General features: G+C 40.0%; 1 protein-coding gene across 1 annotated transcript in view; it reads right to left on the reverse strand.

Moving 5' to 3' along the window:
* The window catches only part of LOC124299919 (cadherin-87A), a 163,944-nt gene that overhangs the window by 2,216 nt on the left and 138,758 nt on the right, over positions 1-22,970 (reverse strand). The window contains exons 5-28 of the mRNA XM_046753364.1: positions 11,226-11,483; positions 8,333-8,467; positions 7,513-7,705; positions 7,088-7,398; positions 6,820-6,975; positions 6,288-6,475; positions 5,771-5,933; positions 5,516-5,671; positions 5,119-5,407; positions 4,773-4,964; positions 4,367-4,620; positions 4,096-4,228; positions 3,719-3,934; positions 3,324-3,623; positions 2,994-3,238; positions 2,619-2,912; positions 2,357-2,554; positions 2,045-2,273; positions 1,390-1,931; positions 1,063-1,238; positions 807-939; positions 570-694; positions 335-436; positions 1-214 (exon numbers count right to left, since the gene is read on the reverse strand). Of these exons, the coding sequence (XP_046609320.1) occupies positions 1-214; positions 335-436; positions 570-694; positions 807-939; positions 1,063-1,238; positions 1,390-1,931; positions 2,045-2,273; positions 2,357-2,554; positions 2,619-2,912; positions 2,994-3,238; positions 3,324-3,623; positions 3,719-3,934; positions 4,096-4,228; positions 4,367-4,620; positions 4,773-4,964; positions 5,119-5,407; positions 5,516-5,671; positions 5,771-5,933; positions 6,288-6,475; positions 6,820-6,975; positions 7,088-7,398; positions 7,513-7,705; positions 8,333-8,467; positions 11,226-11,483 (5,202 nt within the window). The remainder of the gene's footprint in view (positions 215-334; positions 437-569; positions 695-806; positions 940-1,062; positions 1,239-1,389; positions 1,932-2,044; positions 2,274-2,356; positions 2,555-2,618; positions 2,913-2,993; positions 3,239-3,323; positions 3,624-3,718; positions 3,935-4,095; positions 4,229-4,366; positions 4,621-4,772; positions 4,965-5,118; positions 5,408-5,515; positions 5,672-5,770; positions 5,934-6,287; positions 6,476-6,819; positions 6,976-7,087; positions 7,399-7,512; positions 7,706-8,332; positions 8,468-11,225; positions 11,484-22,970) is intronic.

A 22,970-nucleotide genomic window follows, 5' to 3' on the forward strand; every position in this document is an offset into this window, starting at 1 on the left:
ATTGTGATTACCAGGTAAAGTCGTATAATCTGGTGTAGTAGGTCGATGCCTGTTTGGTGGAAGAGGATGTTGAATAGTTGCATAGGTGTTATCTTGGGATGTATCCCCCATGCCTACACTAACTCCACTTCCCCGCCTTTCGGTTCCCAATCCGCCCTCAGGTTCGCTGAATACTTGCATGGTTAGTTCCTGTTCTTCGTACAACTTCAGTTTTCTGTTGAATAAAAGCAGGAAATCAAAGTTATACCTATGTACATCTATCCCCACTGTATTAAAGCAGTAATTAATATGCGTTAGGTTGGTGAATAATAAAATTTTAAATACTATTACTCACTGTTCTATCCATAATGGGTTCTCAGTGGTATTCAATTCATCTATGATCTGTTTCTTGATAAGAGCATCTTTTTTGCGTAGGTCATTTGGTACGGTGATTACCCTGAAATTAAATTGGAATAAACCATGTTAATTTATCAAGTTAGAGAATGAGTAAAATAAATGTGACCTAAGAGATTTAGTAAGAGGTTTGACGTTTTACTTGTGGAAGTTGATATTCAAGTTAAATTACTCACCAGTGCCTCAAGCAGCAACAAACAACAATTACTGTAACTGCTCCGACAACTAAAACTACTAATAAAGCAATCAGAGCAGCTAATGCCGGATCGAATGGTTCTTCTTGGACTCCAACATATGCGGGCTAGAATCACACGTCGGACACAATTATGAGTAACTTTTTTTACAGACAATTGAATTTTCTATGGACCTTCCATAAGTATCTAAATCCAAATATTAGTTATTGCCAAATTTACCACAACGTTCTCAATCGCGAAACCAGCGTAGTATTCTTGCAGGGAATCATACTTGGCGTCAATAACTTTCAAGACATCTGGAACGGCAGCTATACTTTGTGATGTATCCACCACATGCAAGTACATGTCACACCTACAACGTGGACAATTGTATCTTCAAATTTTCAATATGTTTGACGTAATTTTGTAACTAAGCACTATACTAATTGAGAATGCAGTATCGAATTTATCTGCTTGTTCACGAGATTGGACTTACCATTCTCTACGAATGTGCCCGGACGCATCGACATGATATCTTATATCATCAACAACAACTCTGCTCTGGGTTGCGTTTGATAATTGGGTAACAATTTCATCTTTCTCTCGATTAACTTCCTCTGGAGGTCTCGATAAAATTACTCGGATCAGCTGTGCTGCTTCGAAAACCCACACCTAATTCACGAAGAGGCAGAATGAATGAAGAGCAAATGTTCTTCAATAAACATCTTAAATTCATGTTCAGTAAAAGTATAAAACCATTTTCCTATTCAGTAGTATCAATTAAATGCATTTTTCAAAGTGTATCATTATTTGAATAACTTACGTGTACTCTTGTTCGTGCATATCTCTCTGGGGCAGTTGTTTCCTTAGCTATAACTTCAACAATGAATCTGTCTTGATTATATTCAGCCATATATCCACTTGCGACTACTTTTCCATCTTGCGTAACATTGAATGGACTCGGTACAATTGATCCACTTGGTTTCTCAGAGCCAAACTTGTACAGATTGGCACTGGCAATGTAATAAAATAGGGTTCCATTCTCTCCTAAGTCAGGATCTGAGGCCGTAACTTTTGCCACAAAATCATTTATATTAGCCATGGAGTTGATCCCTGCATAATAGTTTTCTCGCTCAAATATTGGCGGATTGTCATTTTCATCAAGTACAGTTATGGTTACATTGGCATGCCCATATGCAGGATGTGTCATCAAGTGAACAGCATCTTGCGGTCCGACGTAAATGTCAGGATCGTTTGCGGCAAGAATTGATAACAGGTAGTTATCTTTTTTTTCTCTGTCAAACGATTTGTTTGAATAAATGCTACCATCAGATTTATCCATGTAAAAAGAATTGCCTTCGTTTCCTAGAAAGGAATTTGAAATTCGGTTTCGATCATGTTCACCAAAACTAGTTCTGTAGATTCTAACAATCTAACAACCACATTCTATTTTTGTCTCAGAACAAAATTCACCTCACCTGATAAAATGTAATAATAGACTCTCGCATGTCTTCCTTCATCTTTATCTTCAGCCACAACTTTTCCAATCAAATAATCTTTTGGCCGATTCTCCATTATTTGAAAATTGTAATTATTCTCGCCAGAAAACTCTGGCACATTATCATTTGTGTCAACCAACAACACTGTCAGAAGTCGTAAAGTTTCGTATGTCGTTGGGCTACCATGGTCCACCGCCACAAGTACAAGCTAAAGTCCGAAAAAAAGAGAAAAGTTTCACTTTTGAATTTTAAAAAGTTTTGCATCTAATTACTAGTATTCAAATTGCTTACTTCAAATTTGTTTTTGACTTCTCGATCCAAGATAATTTTCGCTCTCAATTCGCCTGTTTCTTGATCGATGGCAAACTCTTCGGTTTCCTGAACATTCTTGTTCCCAACTTTGAGATGATAGCTGACTCGTCCATTTTCTCCAGGATCTCTGTCTGATGCCTTTACTGTCATAACTAGATAATTCGGTACACCTGCATTCTGAAGCAGATACATTTTAGTTATTATCAAACCAACAAATTGTATCAGTGATAAGTGTACTTACCTCTGGCACCTCGACTGTTGCATTCGGCAATTCAGGCATAATGAATTCTGGCTTATGCTGATTTACTGGAATCACTCTTACATCTATGTAGCATCGGTCGCTGTGTGGCCCATGTCCAGCGCCATCCCTAGCTTCAACTTCAATCCTGTAAGATCCTGCCCTACCAAGTAAAGCTGCTGCAGGATACAAAATACCAGTTTCAGGGTTCAGTGTAAAAGAATTGTTTTCATTTCCGTTTATTATAGTGTAAAACACCTCGCCGTTTTCACCCTCATCTGGATCTGCTGCTCTGACCTATAAAATAATTATTCATATTTCATTAGAGGCCATTTGATGACAACAATTTGCGAAAATACTCGGCTCAACTTTTTCTACCTGTAAGATTGGAGCAGGTGGATTGACGGACAAATTTTCAGCAACAGATGCTCTGTATGCATGTTGCGAAAATATTGGTCTGTTATCATTAACATCCAAAAGTTTGATGTGCACTGGAACAGATGCTGTTCTTCTAGTGTTCAACGGAGCCCCGTCACTAGCCATCACCCTTATAGTAATTTCCGGAGTCATTTCACGATCTAAAACTGTCGCACTACCGACAGTAATTTCACCAGTTTCATGACCTGTGTGCATACCAATGTATTATTACAACCAATTCGTTTTGAAAACAATACTTACGAATTTCATTACTAATAAAAACTGACGTACCGATATTAAAATCTGCAGCATGATCACCAACTAAACTGTAGCTGACCTGGCCAAATAAGCCTTCGTCACCATCCGTAGCCTTCACTACAGTGACATGAGTCCCAGGTGGTGAGTTTTCTTTGATCGTAATACTGTAAGAATCCTTATCAAACTTAGGATCTTGATCGTTGACATTTATTATTGTCACGATAACTTTCGCTGATGAAGAAAGTTGAGGTACACCGGAATCGTAAGCTACTACTGTGAAACTTAGTTGCTTTGTTTCTTCATAGTCAATTACTTGCGTCGTTCGTACTATACCTATATTTCATATGAGTAAATCGTAAATCTATCATTATAGTTCTGTTCATTACTTATATTTATAAATAGAATGATTACAATACAGGGATACGTACCGGTCACATTGTCAATGGTAAAGTAAGGACTTGGGGGTACAATGGCATAACCAGCAATATTGCTATCTCCATCCGTTGCTGTGAATGCACCGACCACTGCACCTGTCGGTTGCTCTTCTTGCATTTCTATTTTGTATTGTGGGTTCACGTTTGTCCATGGTTTTGCAAATTCAGGGGCCAAATGATTAACGTCAATAATCGTGATCACCAAAGTTCCTGAAAAACGTCAAAGTGGAAAATAATCATTCATTAGCCTTACAGTAATTTCTTACCCTGGGTTTGCAGTAACAGTGTCCTCATAAATAACTACCAATCGTAAGCTTTTCATTCTGTATAATAAACACGTGGATAAATAGAAGTATACAAGTAGAATTTACCTTTGCCTTGTTGTAGGGCTGGTGCAGTTGTATCCGTTACAATGATAGGTATACTGACAGTGGCAGCTATATCTCGATCGAGTGGTCTGACTACGGAAACTTGACCAGTTTTCCTATCGATAGCGAAAAATTCCTGCAATTGAAAGAGACATTTTTCACAGAACTTTTATCAGAATAAATGTTGGAATGTGTAGAATATTGCATAACTGTAAAAAAAACTTCAATTTATCATGTCAAAACATACATAATTTTACGACTGTTCTATCCATACCTTGAAAGTCGTGTTATCAGAAACTTGCTGGCCGTTTCTATCAATGGCTGTGATTGGCCCAGAAACAGCAAAGTTCAGCGCATCTTCATTACTACTGTCAGGATCATGAGCCTTTAGCATGGCAAATACTGTCCCTACTGCTGTATCTTCTGTCACCTCTGCTCTCTGAGTTTCTGGGGTAAAGTACGGTGGTTTATCATTGCTGTTTTCAACGTTGACCATCAACGTAGTAGTGCCAGTCAAGCTTGGTGTGCCTGTGGAAAAATAAGACATTCAACTGTTTAGTCCCATCATATTTCCTGCTATTAAAAATTTCAACTTCGTTGGATATTCATGTATGGAATACGAGCTACATTAAGGACATCCCTCCAAGCATCGAAGGCAGTTATTACAAGCTAAGACCAACCTTTGTCCAAAGCAATAATTTCGATGTGATAGGTGTTTCTGGTATCAAAATCCAGCTTCTTTGAGACAGTAACAATTCCGCTCGCATTATTGATTGTGAAATCGTCAAATGCACCTTTTTGAATTCTGTAAACTAGTTCCGCATTGACTCCACTGTCACCATCTGTTGCGACCATTTCTTCAATAACAGTTCCTTCAAAAATCAAACATTAGTATTTCACAGTAAACACAGAGAATGAATGCGACTTTCATCCTTTTCTCTGACTACTAAAGTATGAGTAAACATTAAATTTGAATCAGACATACGAACTGCACAATCTTTACGGAGTTATTGAGTTTCAACATACCAATCGGAGATACTTCTGGTATGCTGGCTGTATATAGATCTTCAGCAAATTGAGGCGCATTATTGTTTACATCACGAACGGTAATGTTAACGATTGCTGTATCTGTAAATGTGCTATCGCTTGCTTGGACCGACAGTGCAATCCAATCGTGCGTTGTATTGGTGACGTCAAGTGGTCCTTTATGAGCGATCTTTATTTCACCCGTATCTGTATCAATTGCGAACAAATCGTATTCATTTCCGCCTACTATGGTATAGCTGATTTTTGACGTCTTGTCCTTGTCACGTGCCTGTAATGATAATTGACGTTAGTAACAAATGTATTATTCAAATAAATAATATAACTAATTTCGATGTATCTTTTAAGAAAGTATTCAAATAAAATCCAATCCTCTTACTTGCACTTTGAGCTCCGGTTCAAATTTTTCGGCACCCTCGTCTATAACCGCGCGATACTTCTGCTGAAGAAATTGTGGTGGGCTATCATTTGCATCTGTTAAACCGACACGCAACGAAACACTTGTTGTTTGACCTTTTCCGTCATCATCGGTTGCCTAAAAATACGAAAACATTTTATTCTGTGATTGAAATTTCCATTCACTCGTGAGATTACATAAAGAGTGAAAATTTACAATCTTTATCATATCACGGACCTTATATGTCAGGAAGTACTCAGTTTGTGTCTCATAGTCTAAGCACGGTGCAGTTCCAGGTGTGGGGCACGGGGCGACAGTTATGGCTCCAGTTTTATTGTCGACGGAAAAGTGTTCAGCACCTTGTCCAAGAAGCTGATAAATTATGCCTGCAGTCCCGAATCTATCAAAATATTGTACAAAAATTTACAGTGTCAGAAAATATCCAGCTAATCACCGTATTTTAATCACTCACAGCGCGGTTCCTTGAAGCTTGCGAAACTTCACAAATATTCAATAACAATAAATTGTTATTCTCGAGGGTGTGATCAATTACAGTATCGGACAGACAGATATTTCACGTACGATGATACGGATCTTTGTGTACTCGAGAGAAAATACAGCTAATTTTGTATCATCACTGTTAAACATTTTTCGCAACAGCTGAACATTCCCATTTGAGGCGTAAAAAAATTATTTCTCACGTGCACTACGAAAGTTAAAAATATATCTTTATTGAAAAGCATTCTTTACTTACTGTCCACTGTCACGATCTTTAGCACTTATGGTTGTCACTGGCGTACCAGGAATAGCCGTCTCAGACACTAAAGCTGTATATGTAGGGCTGTTGAACGAAGGTGCGTTATCGTTTGCGTCTGTAATGCTAACCGTCACTGTTGCTGTTGACGAAAGTTTTGGTTCGGTGTGTACTTCTTCGGCAATCACCTGTAATATTTGATATGCATTAATTTAGAACTTGACTCAATCCTTAATACTGTCAAAGTTTTCATTTTGTCGAATGATAATGAGGCTGATGGTTATGCCAAACAATTTATGTTGAATTGCAAAATTCATGGATTTTTATTGTGCTGAAATTTTTTGTCAAAGCTTTGAATATAAAAACTTTATGACGTCGTCCAAAACCGTGTTACATTATTGAAAAAAAATTATCATCAAGAATTATCCAATCAAATATTTTTGAATAATTATTCAACACGTTTGAGAAACGTTAAGATGATCTGAACCAGGAAATCGTAGCAAGACTTTATGCAGCTTTGATTTACACGCACCAGAATGATGAATTTTCGTTGATTAGGATTTTCGTAATCAAGGGAACCATTTGTTACTCGAATATTAACAGCAGTGCTTCCTGTTGCCATTGCAGGTTCCACCGTAAAAGCTCCAGTAATGTCTTCCAGTCTCAGCGAAAACACAGAGTTGGTGCCCTAAAATAGTTTCATCTCATCACTAAGTATTATTATATATGTATGTGTTGGAGAGCTTTCTCTTTCGTTTTGCGATACATGAAGCAACGACTATTAGAAATATCCCACGTACCACGTCGGGATCTTTGACGGTCATATCAAGGTGTGGCAACGGAGTTCCGTCGGGAACATTCTCAGGTATTTCTATGTTATACTCTCTTCGATTAAACGACGGTGGCTCGTCATTCACATCTTTGATTGTAACGGTGGCTTCAGCACTCGAAACCGTTAAATTATCAGATCCTGGAACTCCGTCGATTACTTCGCGTGCTTTAACTACCAAAGTTAGAACTCCGGTTGAATCGGCTAGCGCTTCTCGATCCAAAGGTTTTGCTGTTCTGAGTTCACCAGTGTCAGCATCCAGCAGGAAATAGTCGAACGGATCTGAAAGTTGGCCAATGTAAAAACTAGCCGCTCGCAATTTCAGTTTTTTCTTTTCTAACTCTAATTATACGTATGTCACCTATGTGCGATATTAGAGTTGATATGAAAACTCACTGGTGACCAGCTCGTAGATGACCTTTCTCGGCATTCCACGATCCCCGTCCCTTGCTTTTACGGTCATAACGAGAGTTCCGATAGGGTCATCTTCTTGCACAACTCCGGTCAAGGAATCAAGAAATTCCGGCGGGCTGTTTTGAATGTCGGCAACTTTAATTTCCACCCCGGTCGTGCTGTTATTTGTACCGTCCTATTTGAAAGAGATGATTTCATTTTTTAATAAAAAAAAGAAATCCTATTCATGAACAGCTTTTTTTCATACAAGAATTATAGGGGTCCCAACTTTTGCAGGATTCAATCTCAAGGGAGTACGATACGCCGTCGCCATTATTACGTTAGTGTTCGCGGGGGGTTTGCTAACTTTAATTAACATTATGATGAATTTACAATGCTCTTTAAAGTTCTATACAAGTGATTAATTATGAATAATTCAGCACAAAATTTATATCTCGTAGGCCCTGGCGACCAGTTAGAACACCCAAAATGCAGACTGTGTGAATTTAAATTTTCAACTTCGGTAATTGGTTTTTCATCATTTACTTATCTGCCCGATATGAAAAAAAAAATCATTACATCCCAATTTGGGACATCACAGCTCCGTGGTAGTAAAAAAACGACAAATAAAGTTTGCTCATAAGTGATGGAGGAAAGTTGAAATTCTGTCAACGTTATAATCATCATTTTATGCAAACGTTGTAAGTCAATTTTTTCTTTTTCTCCAAAAGATCGAGTAAATTCGTAAAGCGTACTGCACAAGGAATTGTATTATATAAAAATTAAAAATATGCATAACGCCGAAAATTTAACAAGAACTTACACTGGCCATTAGCAGCAGCTGGTAAAATGGTCTTTCCCTGTAGTCCAAAGGCTGCTGTAGAACCAAGGCACCGACATACGTGTTCTCGCTTTTTTCTACGTCTACGATGGAAAACTTTTGGCAGGCGTCCGGAAACTGGAAAAATAATCTCGTTTAGCGTTGATGGAAGTCTTACGGATATACACGATTATCGATCCGGATTGACAACAGAAGCCTACAGGGTTATGCCGTCCAAAAATATGTCTAATGGCCGAGGTTCGAGTTCGTGTAATTATCGAAATAATAAAACGTTAACAAAACAACCATTCTGCACCTTTATGATTAGTTTGTAAGTTTGCATTATATGCTTCACATTAATTGTGCTGCAAATAATAGACGTTTCACTGCATTTTTAGCAATTCCAGGGATTCGTAATAGTAACTTTGTAGAAAACTGTTTCGTTACGTCCACGTTAAAAATTTACAACTGTTTTTTTTTACTGCGATTTTAGAGTATTTTCGCTATACACATCTTTGTAATTGTAGAGAAAAGTATTCTTAATTTGAAGAGCGTTGAATTATCGTTACATATACCGAATATTGCGGTAAAAAGTGCGGCAGTTTAGCATGCAGAAAGTTTTCGTTGCTATCAAATTTGTCGCGCAAAGTAGGTATTCAGCGGTTATTCAGTGTAACAAGAATACCGTTTAGTCCTCCCTAAAAGTAGGTTGGTATGTACTTCGGTAAGTATTTCTCGGGCCTGGAGGGTGTCCCACCTGATATATCGTTGTATTCTATTAAAGTTACTCGGCAATATTTCTCCCTTATCTGCCTGTCGAGAGTAGAACTTTTATTCTTTATACGTTTCTCCAACTGGCACACAACATCGCCGAAGCAGGGAACCGAGTCCTCCTACAGAACCTTACAATCTGCGTCAAACAGTTAAGGCCACTTCACGCGAAGCTCGACCCGATTTAACCACCTCACCAGGTCTCTTATCCGGTGGGTATAAAACACTCGGTTCTACTCAACGCAGACGTGCTTAATTTCAACTTACGACTGACATTGCAGCTCCATAGGCGAAACAATACTACGACCCACAAATTTTATACCCGTAATATCCATTTTTCTTTTTTATTTCCCTCGACTTTTCTTTTCTGCATCCTTTGCTAGAAAACAAAAGGGCCTTCAATTACGTAATTACACGTAGGCGAAAGAGAGGGAGATAAAGGACTAAAAGGTCGGTGAGTTTTTCACCGTAAAAAGGCCAACCGCTCGTGGATGACGTATTGCAGGAGTTGGTATCTGGTTCACGCGGCTCATTGTTAGCACCACTCTCACAGCGAGAAAATCTTCCTATGTGTGTATACATAAAACGTAAGAGAAAAAAATTAGAGGGGAGGCCAACCGCACATGCAGGGAAAAGAATACGGCGAGATGAAGCTACCGGAAGGCGGAAGGCGGGGCGATAAGGAAACCCAGCAGGAAGTGGGCGAGCGAGCTTATGGACGGTTGGTTGGATAGATGGGTGGCCAAGGCCGGCTTTTGTTTGTAATGGGAATAAAAATCTCCCCAGGGAAATGAAGACCTCAGGTATCGGGTACAATATGGGTTCGCGGCGGGCAATTAATCTGCAGTTGGGCTTCGCTTGATCGAAGTCGGAATCGAGTCGAGTGAGAAGTATCTTCCCGACCATCGCCACGCTTCATCCGCGGCAAACATTTTTCTTTCGTTTATGAGTATATCTCCCCCTTTTCCGCCTCGCCTCCCGCTCCTCGTCCCAAATTAATTATTTCGTAGGATATAAATCCCCTGAATTCCAGCCTTGCAGGGTCCGCGGCATACAAATGATCCCGAGATATGCGTCCGCAGGTGAGATCCCGATTCTGGCTGACTAGATTAGTCATTTCGAAGGTCTCCGAATTGCCTGGATTAAACTCTCATGCAGCGCGGGGTTAAATCCTTGGAAAATGAATTGAACGGATTAAATCGGAGTGGGATCCCGATTCGAGGATTGTCAGGACGAGTGCCTACAGGGCGAGATCGTGCACAGAAAGAAGAAAATATGCAGGAACGCGGTGAAGTCGCATTAGTTACGTTTAATGACCCTGCATCGTATAGGTATGTATATATTGGATGGGTCCACGATATAAACGGCACGCGTAAAGTTTACCGCGATAAACCTGCAGCTTTTCCCATTAGACAAAAGGTTTCACAATTTTATCGGCTATTTCGTAGTCAAGAGAAATTCATCGAGATAACTATATGCATGATCTACGTACGTGCAATACGTGTTCCATATCGCTATTATAATATACATATACGCGTATTAGGCACACACGCGGTCGTAGATTAATACATCTGCGTAGTTTTGGCCCATACGTTTGTCAGGTGTACCGAGTGCGAGTATGTACGATACCCTGACAATGTATTGGGGTGTGCCGTTTTAATACCGTGCAATATAACAATAACGCGTCTGGTTGCGTATAACGAACCATATGTCACTGGGACGTATACACACAGTTCCGCAACTTCGGTGGAGCTGTCGAGATTAACTGTAAATTGAGTTTACAAAATGTATATGTTCACGGCAGTGCGTGTGCGGCGTGTAACTCTGATCCACTGTAAATCCTGATTAAACGGAAGTCATCCGCTGTTTGTCAACATGTACTCGAGTTGAAATGTTTCTCATTGCACGGCGAGAGCGCGTAACAGGCCGGAGTAGAGTCAATTTTTGCAGACATCCGCTCGTCGGATTAAAAGTAATTCAACCCGGTCTGTAATTTCTCATTTCTTCAAAAATCTGCACTTGTCACTAATATCCTTCTGAAAAGGTTCGGCCGTCCTTTGATCTTGGAAGGATCGTTATCTTCCAATTTTAATCTATCAAACATGAAATTTTTCTTGCGTCTCACTTGTGGCTGGGGTATGCATGACAGCTCAATGTTGTCTCCCAGTAAGTCAGGATCGGTGATCCGGATACCCGGGAGAATGGTAGATCCTGGAGGGGTGTCCTCGGCAGCCACTGCCTCGTAGGGGACGTTCAGGAAACGAGGTGGATTGTCATTCTCATCCAGGACAATCACGTACGCATCAACGCCGACTATGTTCGGTTGTTGGCCCTCGGGTACTTCGTCTTCCAGCGTGACTCTGAACCGTACCGTGTCATTTTCCTGAAACAAAGACAGACGTTTGTACAGTTGATCAAGAGTTTGAAGGACGAACTATCGGAACATGTCAATCGTGGTGCTCTGAGAATAATTGCAATTGCAGTGGATAATGGTCAATGAGCCGATCATCATTGTTTTATCAGTTCTGTTTCGATCGTATGATAAAACTAGCATCAGGATTCGTTCTTTCGTAGGGCACGAGATGTGGCGAGACATCGGTTATCCCCTTGCCATTCCACATTTGCATACGAAAATTTCCCGACACTTTCAAGATCTCGACAAGTTTCTCCCTGGTCTCGTGTCAACAGAGCAATTTGACCGAGACCGTTTCTTTTTATGCTTTTTTTTTTATTGGAATCATAGGTTATACCTATTGGGCTTTGCATGGTCACCCCTTTTTTCACCCGCAACGCAGATATACGTATATATGTAAAATACATTCTCGTTCACCGTATTCGAAGAAAATTCGATGTTTTTCTTGTACCCGTTCCCCGGCCTTTGAATATTTTCTTTCGATACGAGAAGAGGGATCAGCCCTCTTTTGAGAAAAAAAAAAGGGAAAAAATAACTCTAAATTATTTTTAGCAGACCGCAAATGTTACGAATATAATTTTTTCTCCAAGGCAAGTTAAGAAAAATGTACATTGCTTATCGATCTACACACCGGCTGCATGTGCACGTGAAAATACACTGGTTATATTCTTCTGTATTGTTCATATACGGTGAAAGAATTGCTGTTTACTTACTGAAAACTCCATGCTTCCGACTGGAATAGTTAGACTCACGTCAGAGGCACGCGAGGTGTATTATTTTTATTGACTCTGTTAACATTTAATCAAGTTTTGTGCAGTCAGGTATAAGTCACTTTTCTAAAGCATTGTTCAGTGTATTTATTATTGACGTTAAAATAGAAACAGGAAATTATTTCTAAAGCAAATGTACACAACTCAGTTTTGATTCGCCAATTTCCACATTGCGTTCGACATTTCCGTTCACGGATACACAAATAAAGTCAATAGTGAGTTAATTTACCCTTAAATCCTGAATAGTATTGGTAAATAAGTTTTTCCCGGTTGAGTTATTCGCCTGCGTGTCGTTTTCGATTTGCAATACTCTTTGCCCTATAAATGTTGATAAATATCATACGGATTTAAAACAGACGCGATGATTTCGTATCGTAAATATCGTAAAAGTCTACTCGTGATTTAATTTCTTGTAAACGGCATTGATGTTGAAAGTTAAATGTTACTAATTTTTAGTTTTTATCACCAGAATTAAAAGCTTGTGCTATACACGGTCTGCATCAACGTTACTATATTTGTCTCAGGATCAATGCAGTGTCGGGAAACTGAAAATGTAATGGTGGTCGATACGGGGTTGAAGGATAAGCTTTGCTCATAATTGTAAGTCAAAATAAGAAGGAATTGCATAAGATCTCAAGCAGAAATACGAGGGTAAGAATAGCGGGAAAGCTATTCAAAAAGATCAAGATCGTTTTCGCCTACAGAACCTCTTCCAATGTGACAAAATTATACCTGAATTACTTTGGTATTAGATTAGCTGGTCCGGTGAACATTCCTCGCGGATCACCCGTCGCCAAAAAGTGAAAAGAGGGACGTGTAAAAAGCATGTCTCTCATCCTGCAGAATAAGTGCGACAAATATTTTCACAATTCTTCTAAGCCCCTTCAAGAGGTGTTCTCATTTTCGCAGATATCAAACTGACATCTTATTCCCCACCACCGTCAGAGAAGACACAGAAGTTTGAACAAAAGAACTGACGGTTGTCATTCTTAATTCTTCCGGTAACCACAGAGATTTAATATTAATCCAGTCTACGCCTTCTTTTTTCGTCCGCACGCTGAAATTTTCAGAGACGCGTGTTGTCCCCACATTTTCGGCTCTATCTCGATGAATTTCCATGTATGATGCGGTTTTAAAATAAGCATCGAACCCAATCACCGTTAATTCATATTTTAGTTGTTCACATTCGCTTCGATATGAGAATAATTCTAGCAAAAAGTTTGAATATGTTTCTTTTCGACGTCGTTCTCGGGATTTTTTCTCCCAAAGCTTTGCGCTGTACGCGTTATTTGGCGATCTCATTTGCGCCGTAATCAGACCGACGACGTTGCGGTTTGCCAGAGGAAATTCTAAATTTCACACAAAAGAAGGTAAGAGGTATGTTATAGGTATACAACGGTACCCGGTGCTGCCAGCGCTGTTGCCCCTAATTCTCTGGCTAACCTCATGAGTATAATCCACAGTCTGCAACTTCGTTTATTGCGGAAGCAACGGATCTCTGTAGGAGAAATAGCGACAATGTTTCGCCAGGTTCATTCCAGACATCACAGTTTCATACCTCGCGGAAAGTTGTATTAGCATGGATAATACGTTGGGGGGTTGGAACATTTCGTACTTTTGATCTTTTTCGTTGCCAGATTCGTGATTGTTCTAGGCATTATGTAAATATATTATACCGACTGAAATATTTTCTACGTGATTTGTCGCGGTGTTTTATTATTTAGGCGTCTGTGTCAATAACCTTTGACATTTCTTTTCGGATATACAGTCCGAGATTCGAGTGGAGATGTTGCTAACTCGTTTCTTTGCTGATTCCGACGAAACTTTTCTCCGCTAGACCTTTACTCTGGCGAACCTATGAAGTATTTTTTCTTTTTTTTTTTTTTTTCTTTTTCTGTGAGTGTTTCCGACGCGGTCTTTGTGGGTAAATAACTCTTGAAACGTGAAGGGTCGAGAAAAAGTTTCAAATGAAAGTTCTTCTACCAAAAGTTTGACCGACTGTGGTATATTGGAAAAGAAAAATGTCTAATTAATCGTAGCTACACAGGAACTGTAAATACAGTGAAGATTGCTCAATTTTCTTAGTAAAATGTACGTCGTGGCTGCATGTTTCTGTACATATATGAGAAAAATAAATATTCTAAAACTACAGAAGCTAAACTAATTTCAACAAAAGTACTAAGTGTGTAAACACAGACGTATATGTATATATATATATATATTATTGAATGTGGTTCATGCAAACGTCTAGCCAGTGAATCAATTCACAGGCTTCGAAGAAAGAAAACAGTGAAGAAAACGAGCAAAACGAAAGGCACACTTTAAAAAAGAGAGAAAGAAAGAAAAACCACAGAGGGAAAAAGAGAGAAAAGAAAAAGGAAACAGAAGAATGAAAAAGACATTCATCTCGAATCCATTCGATGCGCGAACAAACACATAAAGATGTCGCTTATTCAGCCGTTCTTCTCAGTCGTATGCGTATTTTCTACGAGCGAAGATGGTCGGGGAAAAACAAAGTTGAAATAGACGAAACTCGGGCCGAACACCTATTAGATATACGCACACATACCTATATATCATATGTATACATCGATGCATATCGCAAAATCAGAGCTTGGAAACTGGTGGAGGTAGCAAAGTGATTAATTATTCATCTTATCATCAGTAGGCGAAACCCTACTCATCGTGACAATGCCGTACCGAGTCTTACAATTTTTATGTCCCTGACTTTGGACGGGGTTGAGTATAGACAATGAGAGTTGGCAGGTCGGCCTGTACGTACAACGCCAATGTAAAACGTACCGAGGATTCTATCTCAGCAGTTCGAGCACACGTCAGTTTCTTCCTCAAGATATTCGTCCCGCATCCTCTCCCTGTCTACCAACCTATTTGTTTGCGACGGAGGGATCGGATGGATGGAAAAGGGGACTAAATCGACTTACGCTCTTTTTTGTTCGTCGAGATATCGACTAAAAAATTCACTTTTCACCGTATTTATATGCGGCATATGGGGAATTTCATCAACAAGCGTTGGCGGCGGCACATGGCGGTGGATGTCGGCGGTAGAGCCAGAACAATTTGGCTTTGTGTTTTATTTTTGAAAATCCGTTGAAACAAAGAATTTCACGCCAGTTGGAAGGAAATTGTCATCTTGAAAACACCGTTATTATTTTGGTTGGGGTGAGTCAGGCCTGAATTTTTTCGTACCTCGAAAACCGAATCTAGGTCACTCATGGCTGCCGGCCAGCGGCTAATTCATTAATTTTGTGTTGTCTCAAGAGAAAGAGAGAGCGAGAGAGAGAGAGAGAATGAGTAGGGAAGCAGGTCCTGCCATTGCATTGGAGCGCAATTCAAAACAAAGTGCCCACTCTTGTTTCTAATTAATCATTCGCAATTATTTGTTACTCGAAACACGTCCCGTCGACGAAGAGTTGCAATGACGAGCTAATGGATGGCGGCCGCTTCTCGCCGCACACGCTTTTCATCCTCGGAATGAAATTTTTTATTTATACCTTTTCCGCGGAGCTTTGCAAGCAACTATTATACCTACATGTATAATGACAACAATCACGATAAATCATTGCTTCGACTGCGGAAGATAAATGCGAATACATGACGTACGTGTGTACCGTGTTGTCTGTGAAATGAATTATTATCCATTTGACAATATCATGCGCGGTTCTGAAAGGTTGCCACGTTTCAGGGGTAAAGCTGTGTGTGTGCGTGCACGTCTGTATGCAGGTAACACTCAATTAAACACGTCGCGAAAAGGGGTTGCTGGCCGGAGAATATTCAGTCGAGAAAATTGAATCTATCTCGTTCCCGCATGCGAAAATGGGGGCGTGGTAAACATGTTTTGCCGATGAAATCCACTTATCTCTTCGCTCCTTGCGCAGGATGCACGTCATTGCGTAATCGGATCATATTTTCTTCCTGATAAATTATATTCGTTAGATTTTCCAAGAGTAGAGGATGGTAAAGAGGAAAAAGGAGAGAGGCATTCTGCACAAGATACGTCGACGTTGCACCGAGTATTAAATCTTGCCTCCGCCAACAATTATTTATCGACCCACGCTATATTGTGTCACACTGCATATGGAGATGCTCGTCAATTATACCGGAGGAGATACGCGACAATTCGTAAGACGCGTAAACGCAGTTTCGTTGCGTTCTCGTGCGAAAACTTTTCCGCCAAATTTGCGGAAAACCCATTCAAGGCTCGCACGGTTCACGGTTCACTGTTTTTCGTTCATCGGTTTTTCGCGCGAGGATATTCCCGAGAGGTTCCATCGGCATTTCAATTCCAAGCATTCGAATCTTCGGTAAACTTTCTCTAATACCATATCTTTATATACATGTACCGTTACGTGCATATACACTCAACTAAGTAAAGTCAAGTCGCCAAGATGCGACGAAACACAGTGAAATATATCACACGTAAGTACCTAGCCGTAACGATTTCATTCAGCTTTTTTACCGTCTTATGGCCTACTCGTACATTGATGAAAATGTACGCATACACTCGTCCCATAATACGCACATATTGTTTCTCATCTAGAACAGTGGTTTTCAGGGGGCAGAAGCAGTTCAAGTCTTTCCGACACTAGACACTAGCAAATTTCATCACCTTGCGTGGTGAACATCACAAAAGCCGTACCTGACCTGTGTACGAGGTGCATGGACAATGTGTGAAATGCTACATGAAATGCAGTTTTTTGAATAAAAAAAAAAAAAATACTCAAATCATCACAGTGTACCGGTTGTGTAAAGCTCTTTCACGATTCTAGTGGCGATAATTGTCAAGGAATATTGTAAGATTCGTTCGCCTTGTACATCTTAGATTAACGAGAATTCTGTATACCAGAGGATATTTTCACATGCATCTTGAGAAGATTTGTCCTGCACGTGTCGTCGGCTAATTGTTTCTCTCCGTCGTTTGTTTAAAGTAAATTTACCCGACTGCACGCGGATGCGTCCATGACAAAGATAACAGGTACATTTGGAAGTGAAGGGTGCTGCAATATACACATTCGAACAACTGCAGAGGCATTTCTCGTAATTATGTCTTGAACCACGAAGTAATGAAACGAACGCGGCTACAGTGAAACGGACTGGGCGTCTGCGGTTTGGCTTTATATAACAGTGAGAAACAGCATGGAATAGGTACGTTGCAGGAAGGAATAAGAGGGCCGAATGCGACGAGGGAACTCCTGACTCCGAAATTCCCCGCGTGCCACCGAGCGCACAATTCACGTCCGTCTGTCTGCCCATCGCGTTTTACGTACCCCGGCGCCATTTCGCGTAACCCCGTATCCGTTCTCTTTTGGACTTCCGCTTCCGGGGAAGAGAAGCCCGCTATTTTGCTCCAAGTAGCGAACAAACGAACGTCAGATCCGGATTTCGCCTTGTTACGCGTAAGAAAAATAATACCGTCCAGTATTAATGTTGGTTCAAAGAGAAATCCCAAGAAGAAATCTAATTAATTTTGCTGATGCTGCAATACCACCACTCTTCAGGATCAAAAGACTCTGAGGATATCCGTAAACACATTCATATCGCGTGTATTAAATTTGGCATCATTTCTACGGTGGGAAAATTTTTCGGTTCGAAGAGCGATATCAAAATAAGCTCCAACCGTGAAGTGTTACTCGTCGTCATTGGTAGAATTAGGCGTTTCGGTAATTTCGTACTTAAATTTTTCAGTAAACTAGAAAAAAAAATACAGCGATATGAACAGAAGTTCAAGTTTTCTCAACTCGTTTTAGTCGACATTTCAGTTAATCATTGCTAGAAGTGAAAAAATGACCATTTTTCAGCAAAGTAATCCAGTTTTCGTAAGTTTATTGTATAAATCTCATGTTATACGTTGGAATCTAGCTCTCAAGAAAAGTCGTAGCTACTGTACGATAAGAGGAAATTTTGATGGCTAATTCCTAGTCAGCTTGAAAGCTGTTCAATTCTATTCATAAGTATAATAGTTCGCAAGACGAATCGATAAACTTTATCGCATTCACGAGGAAGAGCGAGCGTGTGCATATATGTGCATATAAGTATTGGCGATGTGTAAACATCGACGAATACACGTCCTACTCATACCCTGCAGCCATCCTCCCTCTTATCTATTTCACAAACTTTAGCAGATTCGATCTCAAGTAAGAACTTTCGCGTACGACGCGACATTCGCTTAGCCGGACGCTGCAGATCTCGGAGCGCGACTTTCTTTTCAGAGAGCTAGGGCTTTCATGAATGGTATCTATGCTTAGTAAACTGTTATAACGACTTTAGTTCGGTCTAGAGTTTCCATTCCGTGTAAACTGATTTACAACGAATTTTAGCTTCACTTAGTTCTAGAGAGTGTCTGACCACTAGATTCGCAAACAATGCTTACACTGAAGGTTAGAAATTAGATGCTACAAGTCCTGCTTCTGATCTTGGGCTAAAGAAATTGAGCTAGCTAGAAGTTGAGTGAATATCAATAAAATAAATATGTCAGGATTCCAAAGATATAGTTCCTAATTCATCTTTTCACCCTTTCCACCACCCTCCGGGTGTCTCTTCGATTGATTCGTGGCGACACGAGTGAAACATATTTCCTGACTAACAAACGTCAACTATTCGAATACGACATTTATAAACTGAAAAAAATTCTTCACTTTTCTTAACTTACGTGGCTGGATTTCTTGGACTAAATCTGCCTGTTGGTCTTTCTTCACTCTCGTATATCCGCAATTGTAACAGCAATTGCATCCGAAACCCGGCAAGATGACAGTAAAAACAAAAATCACGTCGAAGCAGATCATAGGTTGGATTCTTTTTGATTTAGATATGGATGACGATGTAGAAAACGATGTTTCAATTGTCATAAAATCCTTAAGTGCGAAATAAACTGTTCATATACCAGGGATGGGACGAACTATCGTAAAACGAAGACACAAATGTAAATCGATTATGAAACCATCGCGGTTGCGTGAGTAAATTCACGACAAGGCAACAGAATAAATACAATGTGTTGTCCAATCATTTATTTACGCATTGCATGTCAATGGGAAAATGATTTGACGAAACGGCGAGGCAATAAATTCTGAATTTTGACCAAGTACCACTGTTTTTTTTATTTTCATGTCGAAACATTGCGTGGATTCGTGATCAACAATTGCGTGCTGATAAGCCATTAGCGAGATTGGCAATAGAACTGACGTTCCAATTCAGAAATCCGCGTATACACAGCTTATAAAATTTATTTGAGAAGACCCGCAATCAGCTTGAATGAAACTGTCACCGCTAGTTACTGTTGAGAGGATAGCACATCGGTCTTACAGCATTCAATTTGAGGTGCATTACCATTGGGCAGGTTTCTCTCAGTCCGTTCGCCGCTTCGAGCGAAGTGACTCGTTAGCGTCGTATTGTCAAGGACGAGATAGAAGTGTCTTTTGTAAGGGAATCATCATTAGAGTAATCTTCGTTAAATCTACGGCCAACTGCGCGACCTCACCCAGCTGATGCCTCTCTCAATTATACTTTTCAAGACGGAGCTATAACTCTAAGCTGAGGCGGGAGAAAAACCATTGAAACATTTTTACATACCTACACCACGTTGGCAAAACTTGAGACAATTTTATAATGGCGGTGCTGGGTGGTTGTCGGAGAAATTCTCAAAGGCCTTATGCAGTAACAAATCATTGACGATGTCAATTTATCCATTTTTCTTGATTTTGGATCGTAGCATACGGACACAGTTTTAAACGTTATCGTGTTACTACCGTATGAATCAGCAAATTGTGACCAACTACCCTGAGTTTGATGCGTCACAATATATATCTTCGAATTAGCTTACGTTATACAATTACGACGAATCGACGAACGCGTTCAGTTTGGACAAGAAAAAAAAACAACAAAAAATAGAAGGCACGTCGCGAGTAATGGTTTTACGACTTTACGGTTCCAGGTTACACGTTTTTATGTGAAAGTTTTTTTTTCTAAGGTGGAACTGGTATAATAAAAGACACAGAGTGAAGCATAATGGGTAATAAAATCTTTGCTTTTATTTCCGACATCGATTTTTTTTACTCTGGAGCTTGGTTCGCAAAGTCACTTAAATAATAACTATTAAGACACGTAACAATGTTTCGACGTTGCGTATCCCGAGGGTAGGAATTTGGTCGCAACAGGGAAGTAAATAATATTCAAGCTTCCAGATTTTGCGGAGGAGTCGAAAAAGCCGATTTTTAAATAATTAATTATCAACGGTTGGCAGGTGCGGTTGCTATATAATGCATGATCGCTTTTACTCGCAAATACTTCTCGAAAATTTTACCCGTCCAAACGCCATTTATAAGTTCTAGTTCTTATGCGCGCGGCTATACAGGGGCCGGTAATAACGTCTCCGCAGGGAACCAGCTTCGGAGGGTATCACGCAACGCGATTCTCTTTTCTTTCCGCTTTTCAGATAATTCGCTTTTATCCTTCGACTTCCTGTCCGCCGCAGATGGCGGCCTCACAAAGCACAATGCTTAACTCTCTCCCTGTCTTCTCAGCCTTCCATCTACAGTTAGCTACACGCCATCCACTATAAGGAAGCACACCATACGGTTCAACTTGCTTTCCTTCTCGCTCCTGCACACAAGTAAAAATAAAAAACGCAGAAACAGCGCGGTAACTTTTACACGTATCGGAAGGAAACGATGGGAACAGGACCGCCAAGTGTTTTTTAACAAACCGTATGATGTAACCACGTACAAATGACATATATGTTATTACGCATAGCTCTTCAGTTTCCTCACCTTCACTGTACGATCCCAACTTACCCTAATTTTTTTCTACAGATATTATCTGTGGGGATGGAATGAAAGTGATGCATTAAAACACCATGGCTATCGTATGTTGTTTTTTTTGTCTCTTCTCCATTTTACTGCATGACAAAAAAAAACCATGCTTTGGTCTACGACAGGGTAATATTTTTTTACGTTTCGTAAAGAAGCTCGATATATTGTTACAGTACAGGAAAATAATTGGAAAAAAATAAACTTTACGAAGGTTATAGTCAGGTACGTGCATATATCGACAATAAAAGTAACGATCAATATAAATATACGATGGAATTCAATATTCAGCGTTATTCGAAATAAAACGTGTAACAAGTTAGGTGAACTAGAACGCACTGATTACTGTGATTACCATATTAGTTAAAGAGGTGGAGGTAGAAAGTCGGCGATTTGTTTTTGCAAATACATCAAGTACGATAATGTATACAGCAAAATACTGATATGGAAATGGTCAAGAGAGAGAAATTGTCAAGCATTCGACGAGTCGATTGATTTTGTGTTATTCTCCATTACTAGTTTTTTTTTTTTTACTAAGCCCGACCTCAGATTCTTCTCGGAAGGAAAAAAATAGGGAAGAGGATTTCTATTCTCTGATCACGTGCTTCCGCAACAAATTCCAAATTGATGTTTGAGTTGTTGAGTTTCCGAAAAATCGCACGTGCAGCAGCAAGAGCGATGAAGAAGAAGAAGAAGCAGCCGCGGGAGATGAAAAATGTGCTTTTTAGCCAACTTTTACACCCAATAACCCGGCAAGCATCCGACCGATGTTGAACTTTCGTCAACGATGTAACTTTCGCTGCTTACCATGAAGATGTATAAGTTTTATATTATAATGATTAATAGTTTGCACGATATAACGAAGTCGCCTGCTAAATTGCATCGCGTTCGTAACGACCTCGTCAAAACAGAGTATTTTGCAGACTCGAAGCGTCCTTGTGTACAAATATCAAAGCATCACGGACGGTTTTCCACTCGTATCAATATCGCAATATCGTATCGTATAAAACGCGAGTTTTTCGGACGTAGTGGATTCAAACTTACTTCCGGAAGGTCCGAAATACGAGAAACGAATATCCGAAGGGATTCGAGTAAATTTTGCAGAGGCTCAAAGGTTATCGACTTGTTCAGGCGAGCCAATAAATTTTCATCTCATGTAAATACCCACATCTTTATTCACGGCGCGGTGGCATCTGAAAATGCGAGATAACCTAATAGGTCTTGTGCTTTAGCGCCTGATACCTACGTGATCGTTTCGATGCGTGTTGAGCCACCGTAGATAATGCGCGTGTGTAAACTCGGTTCGGGTACCGGTGGCCAGTTTTTGCGGCTCCGTTCTCAAGTTTTTTGTCCCTCGTAATAAGCTTAACTCACGCCACCGTGGTCCTGTGGACAAGCCTCTGGGCCACGGTCTTGCAAGTATCTAAGGGTACTCTTCACGGTTGACACGGAAAAAAAACATTCACCTAATAATATTCACACACATTCGCAGATTATATGCTCACGTTTCGAAAGTAACCTTAGCCTGAATGTCGAGTCGTAAGTCTCAAGTGGCGCGTAGTAACTGCAAATCTGCACTTAAGCTAGAGGATCTCAGTGGGTAGGTATTCAAGGTTTTTCAATGCCCATTCGCTCTCTAGTTTTATTTCGTCGAGACGTAAGAAAGGGCGTGGCAATACGAGAAAATAGAAACTGCCACGAAACGACTTTGTCTGCGTTTTGAGGGGATGAGAGAGTGCAATTGCGGTCTTCAACGAGATGATTAAAAATGTTTAACAAATATGAATACCTGCAGTGACCGTGGCAGATCAGAAATTGGTATATTTCTGTTTAACCCGACTCGAGAATTTTCGGTCGGATTGGACCAA

Source organism: Neodiprion virginianus, chromosome 3, assembly GCF_021901495.1.
Source record: "Neodiprion virginianus isolate iyNeoVirg1 chromosome 3, iyNeoVirg1.1, whole genome shotgun sequence".
NCBI lineage: Eukaryota > Metazoa > Arthropoda > Insecta > Hymenoptera > Diprionidae > Neodiprion > Neodiprion virginianus.